This window comes from Mercurialis annua, linkage group LG1-X (genome assembly GCF_937616625.2).
Source record: "Mercurialis annua linkage group LG1-X, ddMerAnnu1.2, whole genome shotgun sequence".
NCBI lineage: Eukaryota > Viridiplantae > Streptophyta > Magnoliopsida > Malpighiales > Euphorbiaceae > Mercurialis > Mercurialis annua.
Genome location: NC_065570.1, coordinates 8,830,078 through 8,845,875, shown reverse-complemented (window position 1 = coordinate 8,845,875; position 15,798 = coordinate 8,830,078). Strand labels below are relative to the sequence as shown.

Below are 15,798 nucleotides of genomic sequence, written 5' to 3'. Positions count from 1 at the left end.
GTTATTCACGTATCCAGAAATTCTTAGTCGTATCCACGACTTATCGAATACTATTCCTCGTATTCGAGAATAATATAATTTCCTTAACGTTTTTCATTATCGTTACTCGCGTAAAACGTCGAGCTAAATCTCACTTTTTGACTTATCGAGGTCTTTTATTGAATTTTAGGATTTAATATTCAAAATTATCGAAATTCGGGTCGAATTAGGTTAAAAATCCATTTCGGTCCCCCGGACCCGCTGTGCGGGCGCATAGCGTGACTATCATAATTAGCCCCTAACGGTTATATTTAGCTAATTAATCACAGGTTTTCCATAAGTAGCTAATTAATCACTTCTCATCCTTAATTTTCTGATAAATCCATTAAATACAACTATGGCTTACTGTTAAATAATTGAGTGTGGTGTCCACGTGTCTAATTAGTTCTTTCTCTTTCATTGGTCTCTTTTCATACATCTTCTGTTGATAAAAAATCCATAAAAATTTAATGAATAGTACACTCAAACAAAACAAAAACAAAACAGAAAATCAACCACCACGAAACTACCAAGTTCATGAATCCAACTCTTTTTCTTTCTCCTATATAAACCCCTCCACTGCTTCCATTTTCTCACTCACCAAACACATAATTTTCCCACTTCTAAATTACAAAAATGCCTACTTCTTCCACTACAGTCATCTCAAAATGCACCGTTTATCCAGACCAAGAATCCCCCGACGTCGGAACCCTAAAACTCTCCGTCTCCGATCTTCCTATGCTCTCTTGTCAGTACATCCAAAAAGGCGTTCTCCTCTCTTATCCACCGTACCCCTTCGATGAACTCATCACATTTCTAAAACGCTCTCTCTCTACTACCCTATCGTTCTTCCCTCCTCTCGCCGGCCGTCTCCAGACGGACGCCGACGGCCATGTTCATATACTCTGCAATTCTGCCGGAGTTGAGTTTCTCCATGCTGAAGCTAGACATATCTCTTCTCAACGCATTCTTTCTCCAAGTGATGACGTGCCTGATTATGTTAAAGAATTGTTTACTTTTGATTATACCCTGAGCTACTCTGGCCATTATAAGCCGTTAATGGCGGTGCAGGTGACGGAGCTAGGTGACGGTGCTTTTATTGGCTGTACTATAAACCATGCAGTTACTGATGGTACGTCGTTTTGGCATTTTTTTAATACTTTTGCTGAAATTTGTAAAGGCGGCGCCGACTTCTTGAAAATCAGTAAGTCACCAGATTTTAGCCGCGACACCGTTTTTAACTCTCCGGCTGTGCTCAAATTCCCAGCCGGTGGTCCCAAAGCTACGTTCTCCGGCGATGTACAATTGCGTGAAAGGATTTTTCACTTCAGTAGAGAAGCTATTCTTAAACTGAAGTCCAAAGCTAACGGCAATAATTTAGTTGAAATACTTGGGAAACAAAAAAACGACGGTTGGAAAATCGTCGCTAATAATGGTGATCAAACCAATAAAAATAACAACAAAACGGCAGAAATTTCGTCGTTTCAATCATTATGTGCACAGCTATGGAAGTCAGTTACACGCGCGAGGAATCTCTCTCCACTAAAAACGACGACGTTTCGGATGGCTGTGAATTGCCGTCACAGGCTAGAGCCGCGGCTACATCCTTACTATTTTGGCAACGCAATACAAAGCATCCCGACCGTTGCTTCAATCGGGGAGCTTCTATCAAGTGATCTAAAGTGGGGTGCAGATTTGTTACACAAAAACGTGGTCGCACACGACGATAATACAGTGCGGAAGGGTGTAGCGGACTGGGAAAGGGAGCCAAGGCTATTTCCATTGGGGAACTTTGATGGTGCATCAATCACCATGGGAAGCTCCCCTAGATTCCCAATGTACGATAATGATTTCGGGTGGGGCCGGCCTTTGGCGATAAGAAGTGGTAGGGCCAACAAATTTGATGGGAAGATCTCAGCCTTTCCTGGACGAGATGGAAATGGGACCGTTGATTTGGAAATAGTGTTGGCTCCTGAGACGATGGATGAGCTTCTAAAGGATGATGAATTCATGCAGTATGTAAGTTAATCTGTGTGAGTGTATTACACCGTAGTATGAGTGGGGCCAGTCAACGTTTAATGATAAGAAAATTGGACAAGGTACATGGAAAATGTTGGGGTTTGATGATGTAGCTGTCAAAATCAATGGTGGTCAAATGTGGTGGTGATTTGGATGGCTGTGATTTAGTATGATTTTTTGCTTTTTTTTTAGTTAATTGTTTTAAATAATGTTTTAGATTCATATATATATTAGAGAGAGGATAATAGGCAAAACAGCAACCCCACCCACTTGGGCTGTTTGGTCAAGTAGTGTGTGTTGTGTGTAAAATGCAAGACATTGTACATGGGGCAATTTTTCTATTTTTATAACAAAAATAGGCTTTTCCAATTAAAAATATTATGATAGTTTTTAATTCCATTTGGCATAGAATTATAAACAATGAAGTCATAAAAATATGAACTAATTTAGAAATAGAAATGGATTTATCATCAAATTGAATAAATGTTGCTTTAACTCAAAGCAACTAAATTAATCAGAATTATGATGGTCACTACTCACTCCTTGATTGCATATGATATAGCAGATGGTGAGTTACCCTCAAACAAGGAGTTTTCCCAATTTTGTTGGATCATAAATGAACATATATTATTTCATGTTATAGGGTGCTGAAGTGATTCCTAAAGACGCAGTTAAGTTGATAAATTTCACTTGAATGAGATTGCGGGTTCAAATTGTATTCATATATTCGGCTATTTAAAATTTGAAGTTAGGACTTTATCCACTGCAAAAGACTTATTTAGAATAATTTGAATGTGAAAAATTTAAATATGTTGTTTTATAGTTAAAATTCATTCAAAACACTTCAAGTACCTTGTATCAAGAGAAAACATTTTGTCCATGCGTAGAAACGAGAATGCGTGAAGAATGAAGATGTAAAGTAATTGAAATTACTAATTTTCTCATGTTGTTTTGTTTAGTAATTTAATGCAGGATTAAGAATGAGTAAGAGAGATAATTAACTCTGAAGGTAGCAAAACTACCTCTTTATTTTATTTTTGTGATCGAACTTTAATCCGTTTTTTTAGTTACTAAAGTTTAGTTTTATTTTAGAAGAGATTTTCCACCCAAATATTATATGATGGCGTGAGATCCGAATTTGGTCGACTGACACTTGTTTTTTACTTGTATTTTTCAGTTATATACTTTCAATTCAACAGATAGTTTTTCGGCCAAATTATGAATACTCAAGTTTATACGCAAAAATGCAAAAATTGTGATGGTTTGGATACGTCCACGATCAATTACCCAAGTAACTGTGCCAAAACTGAACCAAATTTCGTTTGATTTAATATTATAAATAATTGAGTTTGTTTTTGGACATAATTTTGTCCAGTAAAGTGCTAATATAACCAACGAGCTGTAGCTCAAATGGTATAAGCGCTGGACAGCAAATTGTCAAGGTCGTGGGTTCATTTCCTCCCACAAGCGCTCCCCCCTCCCCCAATTAGGGGTGGGCAAAAAAACCGGTCAAACCGATTAACCGAACCAAAACCGGAAAACCAAACCGAAAAATGTGGTTAACCGGTCCAACGGTTTAGGTTTAGGTTTTGATTTTTAGTTTTCATGGTTAATGGTTTAGGTTTAGGTTTTGGATTTCTAAAAACCGTGGTTAACCGGTTTATATATATATATTCATATATTTTTAATAATTAATAAGATATATTTTATGATCTATAAAATAATATTGATTTTATAATATACACAATAAAATCTAAATATAAAAATATATTGATATATATTTTATTTAGAAATATTTATATATTTTAGGAGATTTTATATATGAAAATATTGTAAAAGAAATTTGTTTTCCTTATTAAAATATTTACTTAACAAAAATAGGAATATTTAAGTCTATAAATAGTAGAAAGTGGACGTGAACAACACTACAAACAATTCAAAAAATACAAATCTAGCTTTAATATTACTCATAAATTATTTGTAAATAATAATAGTTTTAAATATTTGCATTGATTTAACTATTTATAAGATAGTTTAGATTTATATTTTTTTAATATAATTTGAATTTTTATAGTTTTTTTTGTTTGCTAAAAAATCAAATAGAATTAAAAATATATCTTTTTTTGTCTTTAATTTTTCTAATGGTTATATGGTTAAAAACCGCAAAACCGAAAAACCGAACCGTTTTTTATGGTTAACCAATTTACCGGTTAACCGTTTAAAATTTTAGGTTTAGGTTTTTAATTTTAAAAACCGTATTACAATGGACCGGTTTACAAATTACCCTCATGCACCGGTTAACCGGTACATGCCCACCCCTACCCCCAATTATCAAAAAAGAAAGTGCTAATATAAAGTGAGCTAAAATAACTGAAATGAAAATCTGCCCGAACCGACAGGTATGGTTCAATTTGAAAATTTTCGATCATTTAAATTTTGGTTTGTGTATATTTTGATAAAAAAAAATTAAAAATTAAGTTCAGTTTTGATAAAAACATAAAAAAAATTAATTCAATTCGGTCTGGTTCGATTTAGAGAAGCACAAAGCAAGATTGGTGGCCAAAGGATATGCGAAACAATATGGAATTGACTACACAGAGGTGTTTGCTCCGGTGGCTCGTCTTGATACAATAAGACTTATCTTGGCAACTGCAGCTCAAAACAAGTGGGAAGTATACCAGTTATATGTCAAGAGTGCATTCCTTCAAGAACTTGAAGAAGAGGTGTATAGAAAGGAGAAGAAGAAAAGGTATATAAGCTAAATAAAGCTTTACACGGACTGAAATGAGAATTCTTTACAAAGAAGCAGCCTGTGGTGACACTATCTACCGCTGACGCTGAGTACATTGTTGCAGCTTCTTGTGCGTGTCAATACATTTGGCTTATGAGGCTGCTCGAAAAGTTGGGCATAAGGGAGAAGAAGGCAGCCTAATGTACTGCAACAACAGTTCAACAATACAATTATTGAAGCACTTTGTGTTCCGTGGCAATAGTAAACACATAGATGTGAAGTTTCATTTTTTGAGAGACTTGGTGAATGAAGGAACCGTGAGATTGCAGATTTCATGACAAAACCATTGAAGAAAGAACAGTTTATCAAGCTCCGAGAGATGCTGAGATTGACGTCTGTAATGAACGTAAGCTGAGTTACTTACAGTATTCAGCTTAAAGTAGGGATTGATGGACTTATTCTTCCATGAAATCAGTTTTCCTTTGATAGTTGCTATTTTCTATCTGTTTAGCAGTCTTATAATCCAGGTCTGGATAATATCTTTGATTTAATTTGTTAGACTTCTAGTGGGTGTAAACCTATCTCTTTTCAATTTGTGAAAGGCTATTTAGGCTAAGTATTACTTTGAATAATACATCATGATCAAGTGACTTTTGCTGTCAGCAAATATTGTGTCTGCATTTTATTGTGTGAATTCTAGTTTCTACAAACATTTGGCTACCTTCATTATGTTATATACTTTTCCATCTCAAAAGGGTTTTTTTCACACAAACTATCCCAATCATTTCACTACAAATCTGATCATTATTTTCTTAATTTACAAAATTAACAATTGAAGTATCATAAACAATCAATTATCAATTCACAACCCTTAAGTAGTCTGCTAAAATCCAGAGCATAGTCTACAATTTCAACGACCGTCATTCTTTGTTGCAGTCTCTGAAATGCCTATACATTAATTTCTGGAGATGGAAAAAGGCGCTTTACAAACCATTGGATAGGTCTCAGCAGCTGTGCTCTGTTCTTACGCCAGAACCAGATTGCAGCATTGTATTGTTCATTGCGTATTTTTTTCGTAGCTGCCCTCCAATCGTACTGCTCCATTTCTTTGCGGGCTGCCTTGCCCATGGTTTCTCTCAATTCGCGGTTATATAGCAATTGCTCTAATTTGCTCAAGCAGTCATCTAGATCCCCAGGACTAAACAGATAACCAGTTTTGCCCTCCTGCTCGGGAGGAATTATATCTGGGATTCCACCAGCACGAACTCCCACAACAGGAATCCCCGAAGACATGGCCTCTAAAACGACGAGACCAAGAGTTTCGGATTCTGAAGGCATTGCAAAGACATCACCGCTGGCATATGCCTCTGAGAGCTCATCGCCTCCCAACATCCCTGTAAAAACAGCAGGCATGCCAGTGAATATCTCTTCCAGTTCCGCGCTGCCAAAAAAGAAGTTGAGCTCAGTAAGTGAATAACATTGGATTTTTTATTTAGTTTGCACAACAGTTGCAGTCTAGGTGGAATTGGAAATTTCAAATTTTGAACTTTATCAATCAAGTGTTCCAATATGCAAATAAAGCAGCAATAGTTACCGATATGGTCCATCTCCAATGAAGGCGATTCTTGCGCCTGGAAGCCTATCCATGACCCTGATAAATAAGAGTCATTAGATGTCGTAAGGTAAGAGAGCATGTAAGTCTACTCATATATATATACACACACATAAGATTGTTGACATTTTTGTTTGTCAATAGAATATATAACTAGGTCAAAGTCAGCAAGACAGCCCCACCAGTCGCATTTATTTGTTTTGGCTCTCAAGAATAAGGTGGCTCTAAATTCAGTAACAGTTTCAGATTTTTTAGAGAGATGATTTTTTTTAAACGAAGAGAGCGAGATGATCAATTTCTTACTTTTTGAGGAAATCCAAACTCTTCTCAACTCCAAGTCGTCCGACATGGACAATCAATGGTTTATCAGGCTCACCGTTGCTGCATGGAACCAATATGCATCACTCAATAAATTTGCCCATGACAAGGTATATTAGTTACTCGTTTGTTAGCTGAAAACAGCATAAAATATAAAAAGTTATGAATGAAATTTTTGCGTCTAACCTTAATCTGCATCGCATTTCATGAGAACGAAAACGAGGGTGGAAGCTTTCAGAATCAACACCCTTATTCCAAAGGCGTATCTTATTAGCTGAAAAATTAAGCAAAACAGAGACCAGTCAGCTTAATATTTAACATGGTAATCAGAGAGGTAATATTTGGTGGAAGGGGATTTGGAAATAATGTACATGATATTTTTGTTACACTGAGTATTAAATGGGACTGAAAATTTATTTTAAAAGAAGTAATAGCTGAAAAGTTTATTGCCCAATGCATTTACTTAATTTCTCTGAAACATAACTGTCTGATGAACCAAAATATGATTATTTAAAATGATAATAATCAGCGAAAAGGTAGTATATAAATTATAAACTGATGATTCCGCTCACCTGCAGTTACCTTAGCTGCCTGAAGATCCTTTCCAATTGCAACAGATGGCACCAATGTAAGATCCGCTGCTCGGTGAAGAAATTCTGATAACAAGGACAACAACATTTACTTTAGGCTCAGAATCTTAAGCATTCAGCATCTGCAATGAATTGCAGCGGAGTAGGGAAAAGCTCGCATACTTATAACCAACCACATGGGTGTCACCAACCAGCTAAAGGTGTACCTTGGGATGTATCTGCAAAAGACAACAATAACCATGTTGACACCATGACCTATCTTAACCAGCAATAGAAGACTTAAGAAGCAGCATAAGTGTGAAAAGATCTCGGAAGAATGAAACTTACACAGGGACATGAGTGTGATATGACATCACTATCGGGACACACAATAGTTTTGCAATAATGAGAGCACCAAAAACCTACAACACAGATACAAACTGTCAGTCATGTACAGTGAATCAATTCTTTTACATCCCAGTATCTTTGAATGTGAAAGTACCATTATGCCAGGTGACGATGCATGTATAATATCGGGCTTAAACCGTGCAACTTCTGAAATTATTCTTGGGCTAAGTGCTAGAGAAAGAGGCACTTTATCGTACAAGGGGCAGGGAAAGCTGTAAAGAGGAGAAAATTTGAGAACCAATGAAGTTTAAAAGCAGCATTTTTTCGAAACAGCGTGCACACTTTTCAATTAAACAGTTGAGCTATCATACTCGATAAAAAAAATATAAAAGAAAAAAAAAGTGCATGTTATTTTGAAATAACATGCACACAGTTATAATGAACAGTTGAACAATGACACTTTTAAATTGGACAGTTTAACTATAACACTCAGATCAAAGAAAAAAAGAATGCTTAATATTTATAACAGTTTGCTATTGCATGTTTCAGGGATCCTTAAGCTTCGCATCTACAGAACTTTGACCATTTAAATAATGCAAATGTAAAGAAGCAAACACCCTAAGGTTTGTACGGCTACCTTCGTGATCCAATCAATTTTGCACCATAGAACTCCTGAGGTACTCCTTCGTGTGTTGTCACAACCATCACCTATGCAATGCATCATCAACAAAGTCATTCGTTAGTATTGTCATATAATGAGAATGCTTGTTCACCGCAGCCTTAAATAACTTAAGGTGGTTGATTATTATAGAGGAAGTAGCAAAGAGAAAACAGAATGAGCTAAAGTACCAAAAGTTATTTCAAGTCGAGCTATTTGTTTTTTCAAATCTTGGGCTCAAGAGTTTCAGATTCTGAACTAATGCTTGCAATCTAAACAGTAAGAAACAAGAACTCCAAGTGGACATCACGATGGTCACAAATCGAAATTCCAACTTGAAGATACTAGGTTCAGATTCATTGCAGTTAGATTGGGTAGTTACAAATTTACAAATGAATGTACAAGGTTTGTGAGGCTAATAGCCTTCAATGAACCAGAAAATGAAATTGTCCGGAAGATGAAATTTATTCTATTAAAAAAGATATCAAACAATCCGTCACCGCCCAAATACTTTGACCGAGGTAGGAACATGTTTAGTACAAAAAATGAAAACTAGTAATAAACATCATTAGTAAAGCATAGAAGAAAATTACCTCGTCCCCCATTTCACGTAAATATCTGATAAAGTTTTGGAACCGATTTTTATACCCTGAGACATATCTGCAGTGCAAAAACAAACAGATGTAGTTTTAAAGTGTTCTTTTCTTATGTTGAATGAACAATACAAACATCGATCAAGAAATGATTGTGCATCACAAATTGTATGCAAGGCATATACACTATAAGCATACATTCACACATTTCCTAACCACATAATAACAAAAAGTATTCAAAATTAAACTTCAAACAACAACTTCATGGCCCATAATTTATTCCAAATGCGCAATTTTCCAGAAGATATATAAACTATAGGTTTAGCAGTTATATTAAAAGTACTTTAGTTTATGAGGCTAGCCTTGTTTGGATTTCTGACAAGGTGGTGAAATACCATAAAGACGCATAAGGAGATCATCTTCAACAATATAATAATTAGATATCATTCGCTTCAGTATCTAAAGAATCTAGAGAAGATAGAATCCTATAATAAAATGGCAGGATTCAAATTACACAACATCAGTCAACAAAATAGCTAGAGTATCTTTCCGCAACATAAGTCAACAACAGTAAGATTCAAATAACAAACAGACCAACAACATGAAAGAATGAGATATAGTAAAAACTTTATAGGTCTCGTCAGTAAACAAGGCACCATAAACAGAGCAACATAATATAATACCAATGAATCAATCATTTGTGTACGAAACGTCATATTTCACAGGAAAGAAAAGTAGCAAACTATTGGTATTCGGGTCGGCCCGTCCATGATGGATTGACCCGAATCCAATTGACTATATGGGTTGGCATTGAAAGGGTGCAATATCTTTCATGAAAGGTTGCAACCATGAAAGGTGGTAACTTAATAAAAAGTTATACATATTCATAGCACCCTTTAAATCTTATATATATGCATTGATGTTACAACGATAACTTTAACTCTACAACACTAATATTCTCTCAAAATATATACAATAAAAATAGTACATAAGGTGGTGAATTAGAAGTATTTCTCGTAGTAAAAATACTCGAGACTTAGTGCCAAATCCAATCAAACTTGTGGAATCAAAGGTAAGCATCAAAAACAATTATATTTAATTTTTCTTATAATCTAAACACAAACAACCAACATGACAATAGCTTGCAAGATGCATTATACAAGAATACACACTAGTCAAGAATCCCAAGCAAATTTAAAACATCAACAATAACTCAGCCATGCTTCCACTTAGTTACTTAACCACATAACAAGTGTTCACAATCATATTGAACCAAACTGATTAAAATTTTAACTAAACATGGCAATATCCATAATTTAAAAAGCACAAACATTACAATTAAACTAAATGGTTGATGCTTAAAAAACCAAAACAAAACCTAAAAAAAACCATCAAATTTACAGTCCAAACACTAATCACCAGTAATTCACCATCTTAGAACATCAAAAAAACCAAACTAAAAGCTCAAAACAAAAGACTCACGCAAATGGAGAGGGCTCAACAAAGAGAGCAATACGACGAGGTCTAGAATTGGATTCAGAATCAACCAAAAGAGGAGGGCTTTCCTCCTCATCCTCCTCTTCATCTCTAAACTCTCTAATAGTCATATTACTATTTTCTTCAGCTCTAACCTTAACAAGTTCAAATCTTTTCAACTGCCCAGATTTTCTTTTGCAACAAACTCTAATGGGCCGTTCAGTTCTAACACAAACAAAGCTCGTTTCACCACTAAAAGAAACAGGGTGGCAACTCAAAGAAGAAGAAGAAATGGGTGTGGGGAAAAAAGGAGGAGAGAGAGTGGGATTTATAGAGAGAGAATGAGAAGAGAGAGAGGGTATCATGATGAGTATAATATAGTATGAGTTGGGTTTTGTGTTGATTGATTAATAGTAGTTGAAAGTAAAAATGATTTGTTTGTGGTGAAGGAATCTTGAAGGTACAATGGCAAATGGGCTATGGATATTCTCCTAAATATTGGGTCCTAAGGCATCAAAGAAGATGACTTGTGAGTATATGCCATTGGAGGCTTTTGAGCTATGTGATTTGTGGTGTTTGTAATCCTTTTCTATAGCCTATTATTTTTCTTTCTAATTATGTTTGTTTCTATTAGTTATGTTGTTTTTTCTTGTGGAAGTTGTGAGTCAATTATTATTTGTTGTAGATATTCTTGTTCTAAAACCACTATTGTTGGTATTAAAATTAGGAGAATGTGTGTTGGCAATTCCTGTCTTTTTGGCTTTTGTTTTAAATTTGATGTTTTCTTTGGTTTGTCCAAGTTTTGAAATGTGTTTGTGTTTTCAAAAGATTGTCAAATGGATATCCGGGTTTTCTAATTTTAGCAATTTTTAATTAATTGAAGATTTTCACAAACTTAATTTGATGATATGACAAATTATTAAATTTTGAAATTTTCACGTTTGAATTTATTCCTTTAATATAACTAGTTTCGCATTACGTGCTATGCACGTAGCTCGTAACGTAACTCGTCAATAAACATATTAGTAAATTTATTATAATTATAACACTTGTTTATTTATAATTAATATTAAATTAGTTAAGAATTTTTGTAAAAGTAAATATAATATATTCGGTTATTAAATTTTTTTCATACTGAATTTATTCTTCTTTTAGTTTTATAATAACCATAATTAATTAATTAACTTAATTTAATTAATAATATCTTTAAAAATAATAAAATAGAAAATTAAATAAAAATATTTTGACCAAATACAGTATTTTAATTTTGTAGTTCAATCAAATTAAAAGATAGGTATTCCTACTAATTTGAGACAATTTAGTTATTTTTTACATACAAAAAACTAAATTAGAGATAATTTAGCTACCTATTCTAATTAGGACTTTAATTACAATAGTGATTAATTAAATAACTAATTAGTTAATGACTATAAAGCCTTTATTTAGTAGTAAATTGAAAAGGATTATTCAGTAAATTTGTCTGTTCCCCCCCCCATCCGTGCTTTTATATATAGTATAGATTGGTGAAAACTGACTTCTGATAGACCTTGAATATAAAAAAAAGTTAAATTGTTCGTCGAACTAAGTTAGTTTTTAAAAGATATTAATAGCTTGAGAACTTTAATTGATCAAATGCATGCTTGAATGAATTAAAAAAAGTTCACGTATATAATCATAGACATCCTAAATTTTACATTCTTTCTTTTTATGTTTTGTAACTTAAACTCGTTCAACACGGTAGCATGAACTCATTTTGATATCGTCTGCCTAACGATGGACCATATAAACCTAGCTAGCATATTTACCTTAACGAGTAGAGTGTGAGCCTTTTACTAGTAGATTGATCGCAGATGGTCATAGATCTGACAGCATAAACTCGTTCAACACGATAGATTAAAATCATCTTAGTATCGTCTGTCCTACGAAAAATAGTGTAAACTCTTCGACATTTGTACTCCATGAGTAAAATATGATCCTATTTTCCAAAACCTCTTACTGGGGGCGAGGTTTTTGTCGCCCCTCATAGGGGCCTTCAATTTAATCATATAGTATGATTAAGACTCTTCACTAATAAAATTACAAGCTGGTAGTTGTGTAATCGAACCTCACGCCGAAGGAGCAATTTTTAAACACCCAGCAAATGCCTCGACCCTTCATCACAGAGGCCTGACTGTCCCTAGACTTGCAATTTCTATGTTTACTTATGATTTAACAGTTTTTGAAAACAAACGTCAAGCAAGGGGGAAAACGGTAGTATCTCGTGTTTTCTTGATGTGTTGTACGAATTGTTTTTTGATAATTTGTGTTGCCGGATGATATTTAAGATGTTTTCCTCTTTGAAATGGATTAGATATGTGATGTGTTATATGTTGGTTTGGTATGGTTTCGAGTTTAACGAATTGTTTTTTTTATACGAACATATGAGTTGCTATTAAATTTTTTACTCTTAACGATCTTTAGTCTTAAGTGATGATCGCACGTTTTGAAAAGTTTTTTCATGTATGGAGTGATGATCGCACAAACTCGTCTTCTCCATAATGGAGAAGACAACAGCTCGGTCTTCTCCATTGATAGAGAAGACCAAGCTCGTCTTCTTCATTAATAGAGAAGACAACAACTCGGTCTTCTTCAATGAGAAGACCAAGCTCGTCTTCTCCAGTAATGGAGAAGATATCAGGCTTGTCTTCTCTATTAATGGAAAAGACATGCTTAGATTTCTTTTCTCCATTGATGGAGAAGACGAGTTTTTTGGCAACTGGCGGTAGCGGGATTAAGATTTCGGGGTGAATTTTATTTCGAAAATAAAATAAATTTTGAGATAATTATGGTTAAATTAAATATAATTTTAAATTAATATTAATTAATGTATCTAATAAACTTATTTAAATTAAATTTAATTAGTTAATTAATTATTTTAATTATTTTTAAATATATATATATATAAATTTTAATTTTAATCTAATTTAAATATTGGGTTTGATTTTGATTTTTTTGTGATGTGGCTTGTTTAGGAAAATTTGGTTTAAGTTTGGTTTCGGTCATCATGGATTTGACTAGATGAGTGGGTGTTGCCATGCCAGCAATTCACTGATTTGATAGTGATGGATGCCAAGTTGGAAAAAATCCGGTTCGATTCAAGAAATGGATGGAAAAGATATCGAATATGTTAAAATGAGCTAATTCTAACGATTTTAAAAGATAGCTGACAAAAACCGGCAAATATTTGGTATTTTAATAAGATTAACCATTTAAAATTTGTCAATTGAAAATTTTATCAATTTTTCAGAAACTTTAAAACTCATAGAAAACAGGTTGTTGAACCTCTCTCAACAATAAAGTATGAATCAATTGAGATTGCAATAAAAATTCAGCCAATACCAAAAAACCTTCTGAAACAGGTTGTCGAAAACTTTTCTAAAGTTACTGATGCTAAAATATTTTTATTGTTTGTAATTATATTTGCACCTATATGATGATTAACTTTAACTGCAAAATGATCCTGAAACTTAGTAAAATAATCTCACATATGTAGATATAACAAACACAAACCAAATAGTAATTTATTTTAACACATCAATTGATTTATTACAATGTGGTTAACCAATGGATTACATCTGATAAACCAGTAGTAAGCCTTTATTAAGGCCAAACCCATTGTTAAGTACTTTTTATTTTAGTTAATTTCTGTTAATTTTTTTTGCATTTAATGAATCCTTATACTATTGATTTTATATTTATGTGGTCTTCCTATTAGAGCGTGTGTACAAACACATTTAGCGACGTTAAGTTTACATACACAACTCATTTTTAAATCTTCGTACTGTTATTTTTTATTGGCAAATCACCTGTAAAACTACTGACCTTTCATTTTTTTTTCAATAACACCCTGACCTTTGTTAGCAAAAATACTAACTTGTAGTAATCCGGAAATACGGAATCGATCCCACGAAGACAAGAGGTTTAAAGTGAGCGAACGCGTATTTGGAAATTCAATTCGGAAAGCCACGATCAATTGGAATTATAGTAATGATTACGGAATTTAAAACTAGTGAAATTAACACTTGAAGCAATTGAAAACTAAAGCAATTAATTAATAACGGGGTAAAACAATAGGTAAAAGGCGTTTAGAGGTTGTTAAATCATGCCACTAACGAATCCTAGAAAATTAGGTATAGTAGTGTTATCGGTTCGGGTCAAGTTTTCCTAGATTGCCTAATCCGCTCTCTCGAGTCCGCAATTAGGTCTAATTGAGATTAGATTATCAAGTTGACATCTAAATCGCTCTCGCGTAATCAGAATTCAACAATGACAATCTAATCCAATCGCGAAGCTAACTTCTAACCACCTAATCCCTAAACCGCCCTCGCGTGATTAGATTTTAGGTTTGTGATCAACTAAGTCCGTCTAATTAATTGACTCTCGCCTAATTAACTAGTCTCTAAACATAGATTAATAGATCAAGTTAATCTAAGCATTAAGCCCCAATAATCACAACAAACTCCCAACACAACTCAACCCTAATCAACTATTCAACTAATCATGGCAATCATCAACAACCCCCAAACAAGGAGTTTAGCTAGCCATTATCAAAACTAAAGCAATAATTAAACAAGAATTAAACATACTATTAAGATGTAGAAAGATTACCTTTAATAAGTAGAAGAAAAACATTCAACAATAACTATAATAATGAAGCTTGAATAATAATAATCTTGCATTAATCACCAAAGTTAAGAACAAGAATTTGGAATTAAAACTAAGAACAATTGTATCTAAAAATCTGAGAATAGTAATAGGAAATGGGGGCTACAAATCTAAATCTAGTGCATAACCCTAAAAAGGGAAAATAAGGTATCCTTATATAGTACTACCCAAAATAGGGAATAAAAATACAACCCATCTAGAATGTTTGGCCCAATAGGGAAAGAAACCAAGAAAATCTGAGCTCCCTCTAGTACTATGGTCTCGAATCGAGACACTCAACTTATGAGTGTGTCTCGATTCGAGACACACCAAGCAGAAAAATCTGCTTCTCTAGGACTTGTGTCTCGATTCGAGACACCCATTTAAGTGGGATGTCTCGATTCGAGACACCTCTTCAGAAGGGGGAGGATTTGCTTCTTTTGCTTCCGGCTTTCGACTTCTTTCGCGCTCGACTTCCGCTTCCGCTCATTTTCCACTATTTCGGCCTCAAAACTCTTCGTAATGCTCTTGATTCCCTGAAACATAAACACCCTCTATAAGCTAATCAATTCCATATAAAAGCGGGGTGAAAACACATAAAAGCATACGAAAAGACATCCTAAAGATAGGAGTATTTCACTCCTATCAAACCTCCTCACACTAAAACCTTGCTTGTCCCCAAGCAAGAAATGAATCTCACTATCAACCACAACAATTAACAACCTTGGTGATTGTAAACACCAGACAACACACGAACTCCCAACCAATGAAGG

At 34.1% G+C, this 15,798-nt stretch overlaps 2 protein-coding genes across 2 annotated transcripts; one reads left to right on the top strand and one right to left on the bottom strand.

Annotated features, from left to right (window-relative positions):
- Window positions 1-550: 550 nt before the first annotated feature.
- LOC126666041 (BAHD acyltransferase DCR) lies at window positions 551-2,436 on the top strand. Its single transcript, XM_050358989.2, has one exon. It carries the CDS (start codon window positions 655-657, stop codon window positions 2,044-2,046), a length of 1,392 nt encoding a protein of 463 aa, XP_050214946.1. The 5' UTR covers window positions 551-654; the 3' UTR covers window positions 2,047-2,436.
- A 3,050-nt stretch (window positions 2,437-5,486) lies between these two features.
- On the bottom strand, window positions 5,487-10,938 carry LOC126663425 (sulfoquinovosyl transferase SQD2). Its single transcript, XM_050356423.2, has 11 exons — window positions 10,349-10,938; window positions 8,867-8,933; window positions 8,253-8,323; window positions 7,770-7,887; window positions 7,616-7,689; window positions 7,451-7,506; window positions 7,271-7,354; window positions 6,885-6,972; window positions 6,684-6,761; window positions 6,363-6,419; window positions 5,487-6,209 (listed from the first exon to the last, which is right to left on the bottom strand). The coding sequence occupies exons 1-11, from the start codon at window positions 10,705-10,707 to the stop codon at window positions 5,717-5,719; spliced, it is 1,545 nt and encodes a 514-aa protein (XP_050212380.1). The 5' UTR covers window positions 10,708-10,938; the 3' UTR covers window positions 5,487-5,716.
- Window positions 10,939-15,798: the final 4,860 nt, after the last annotated feature.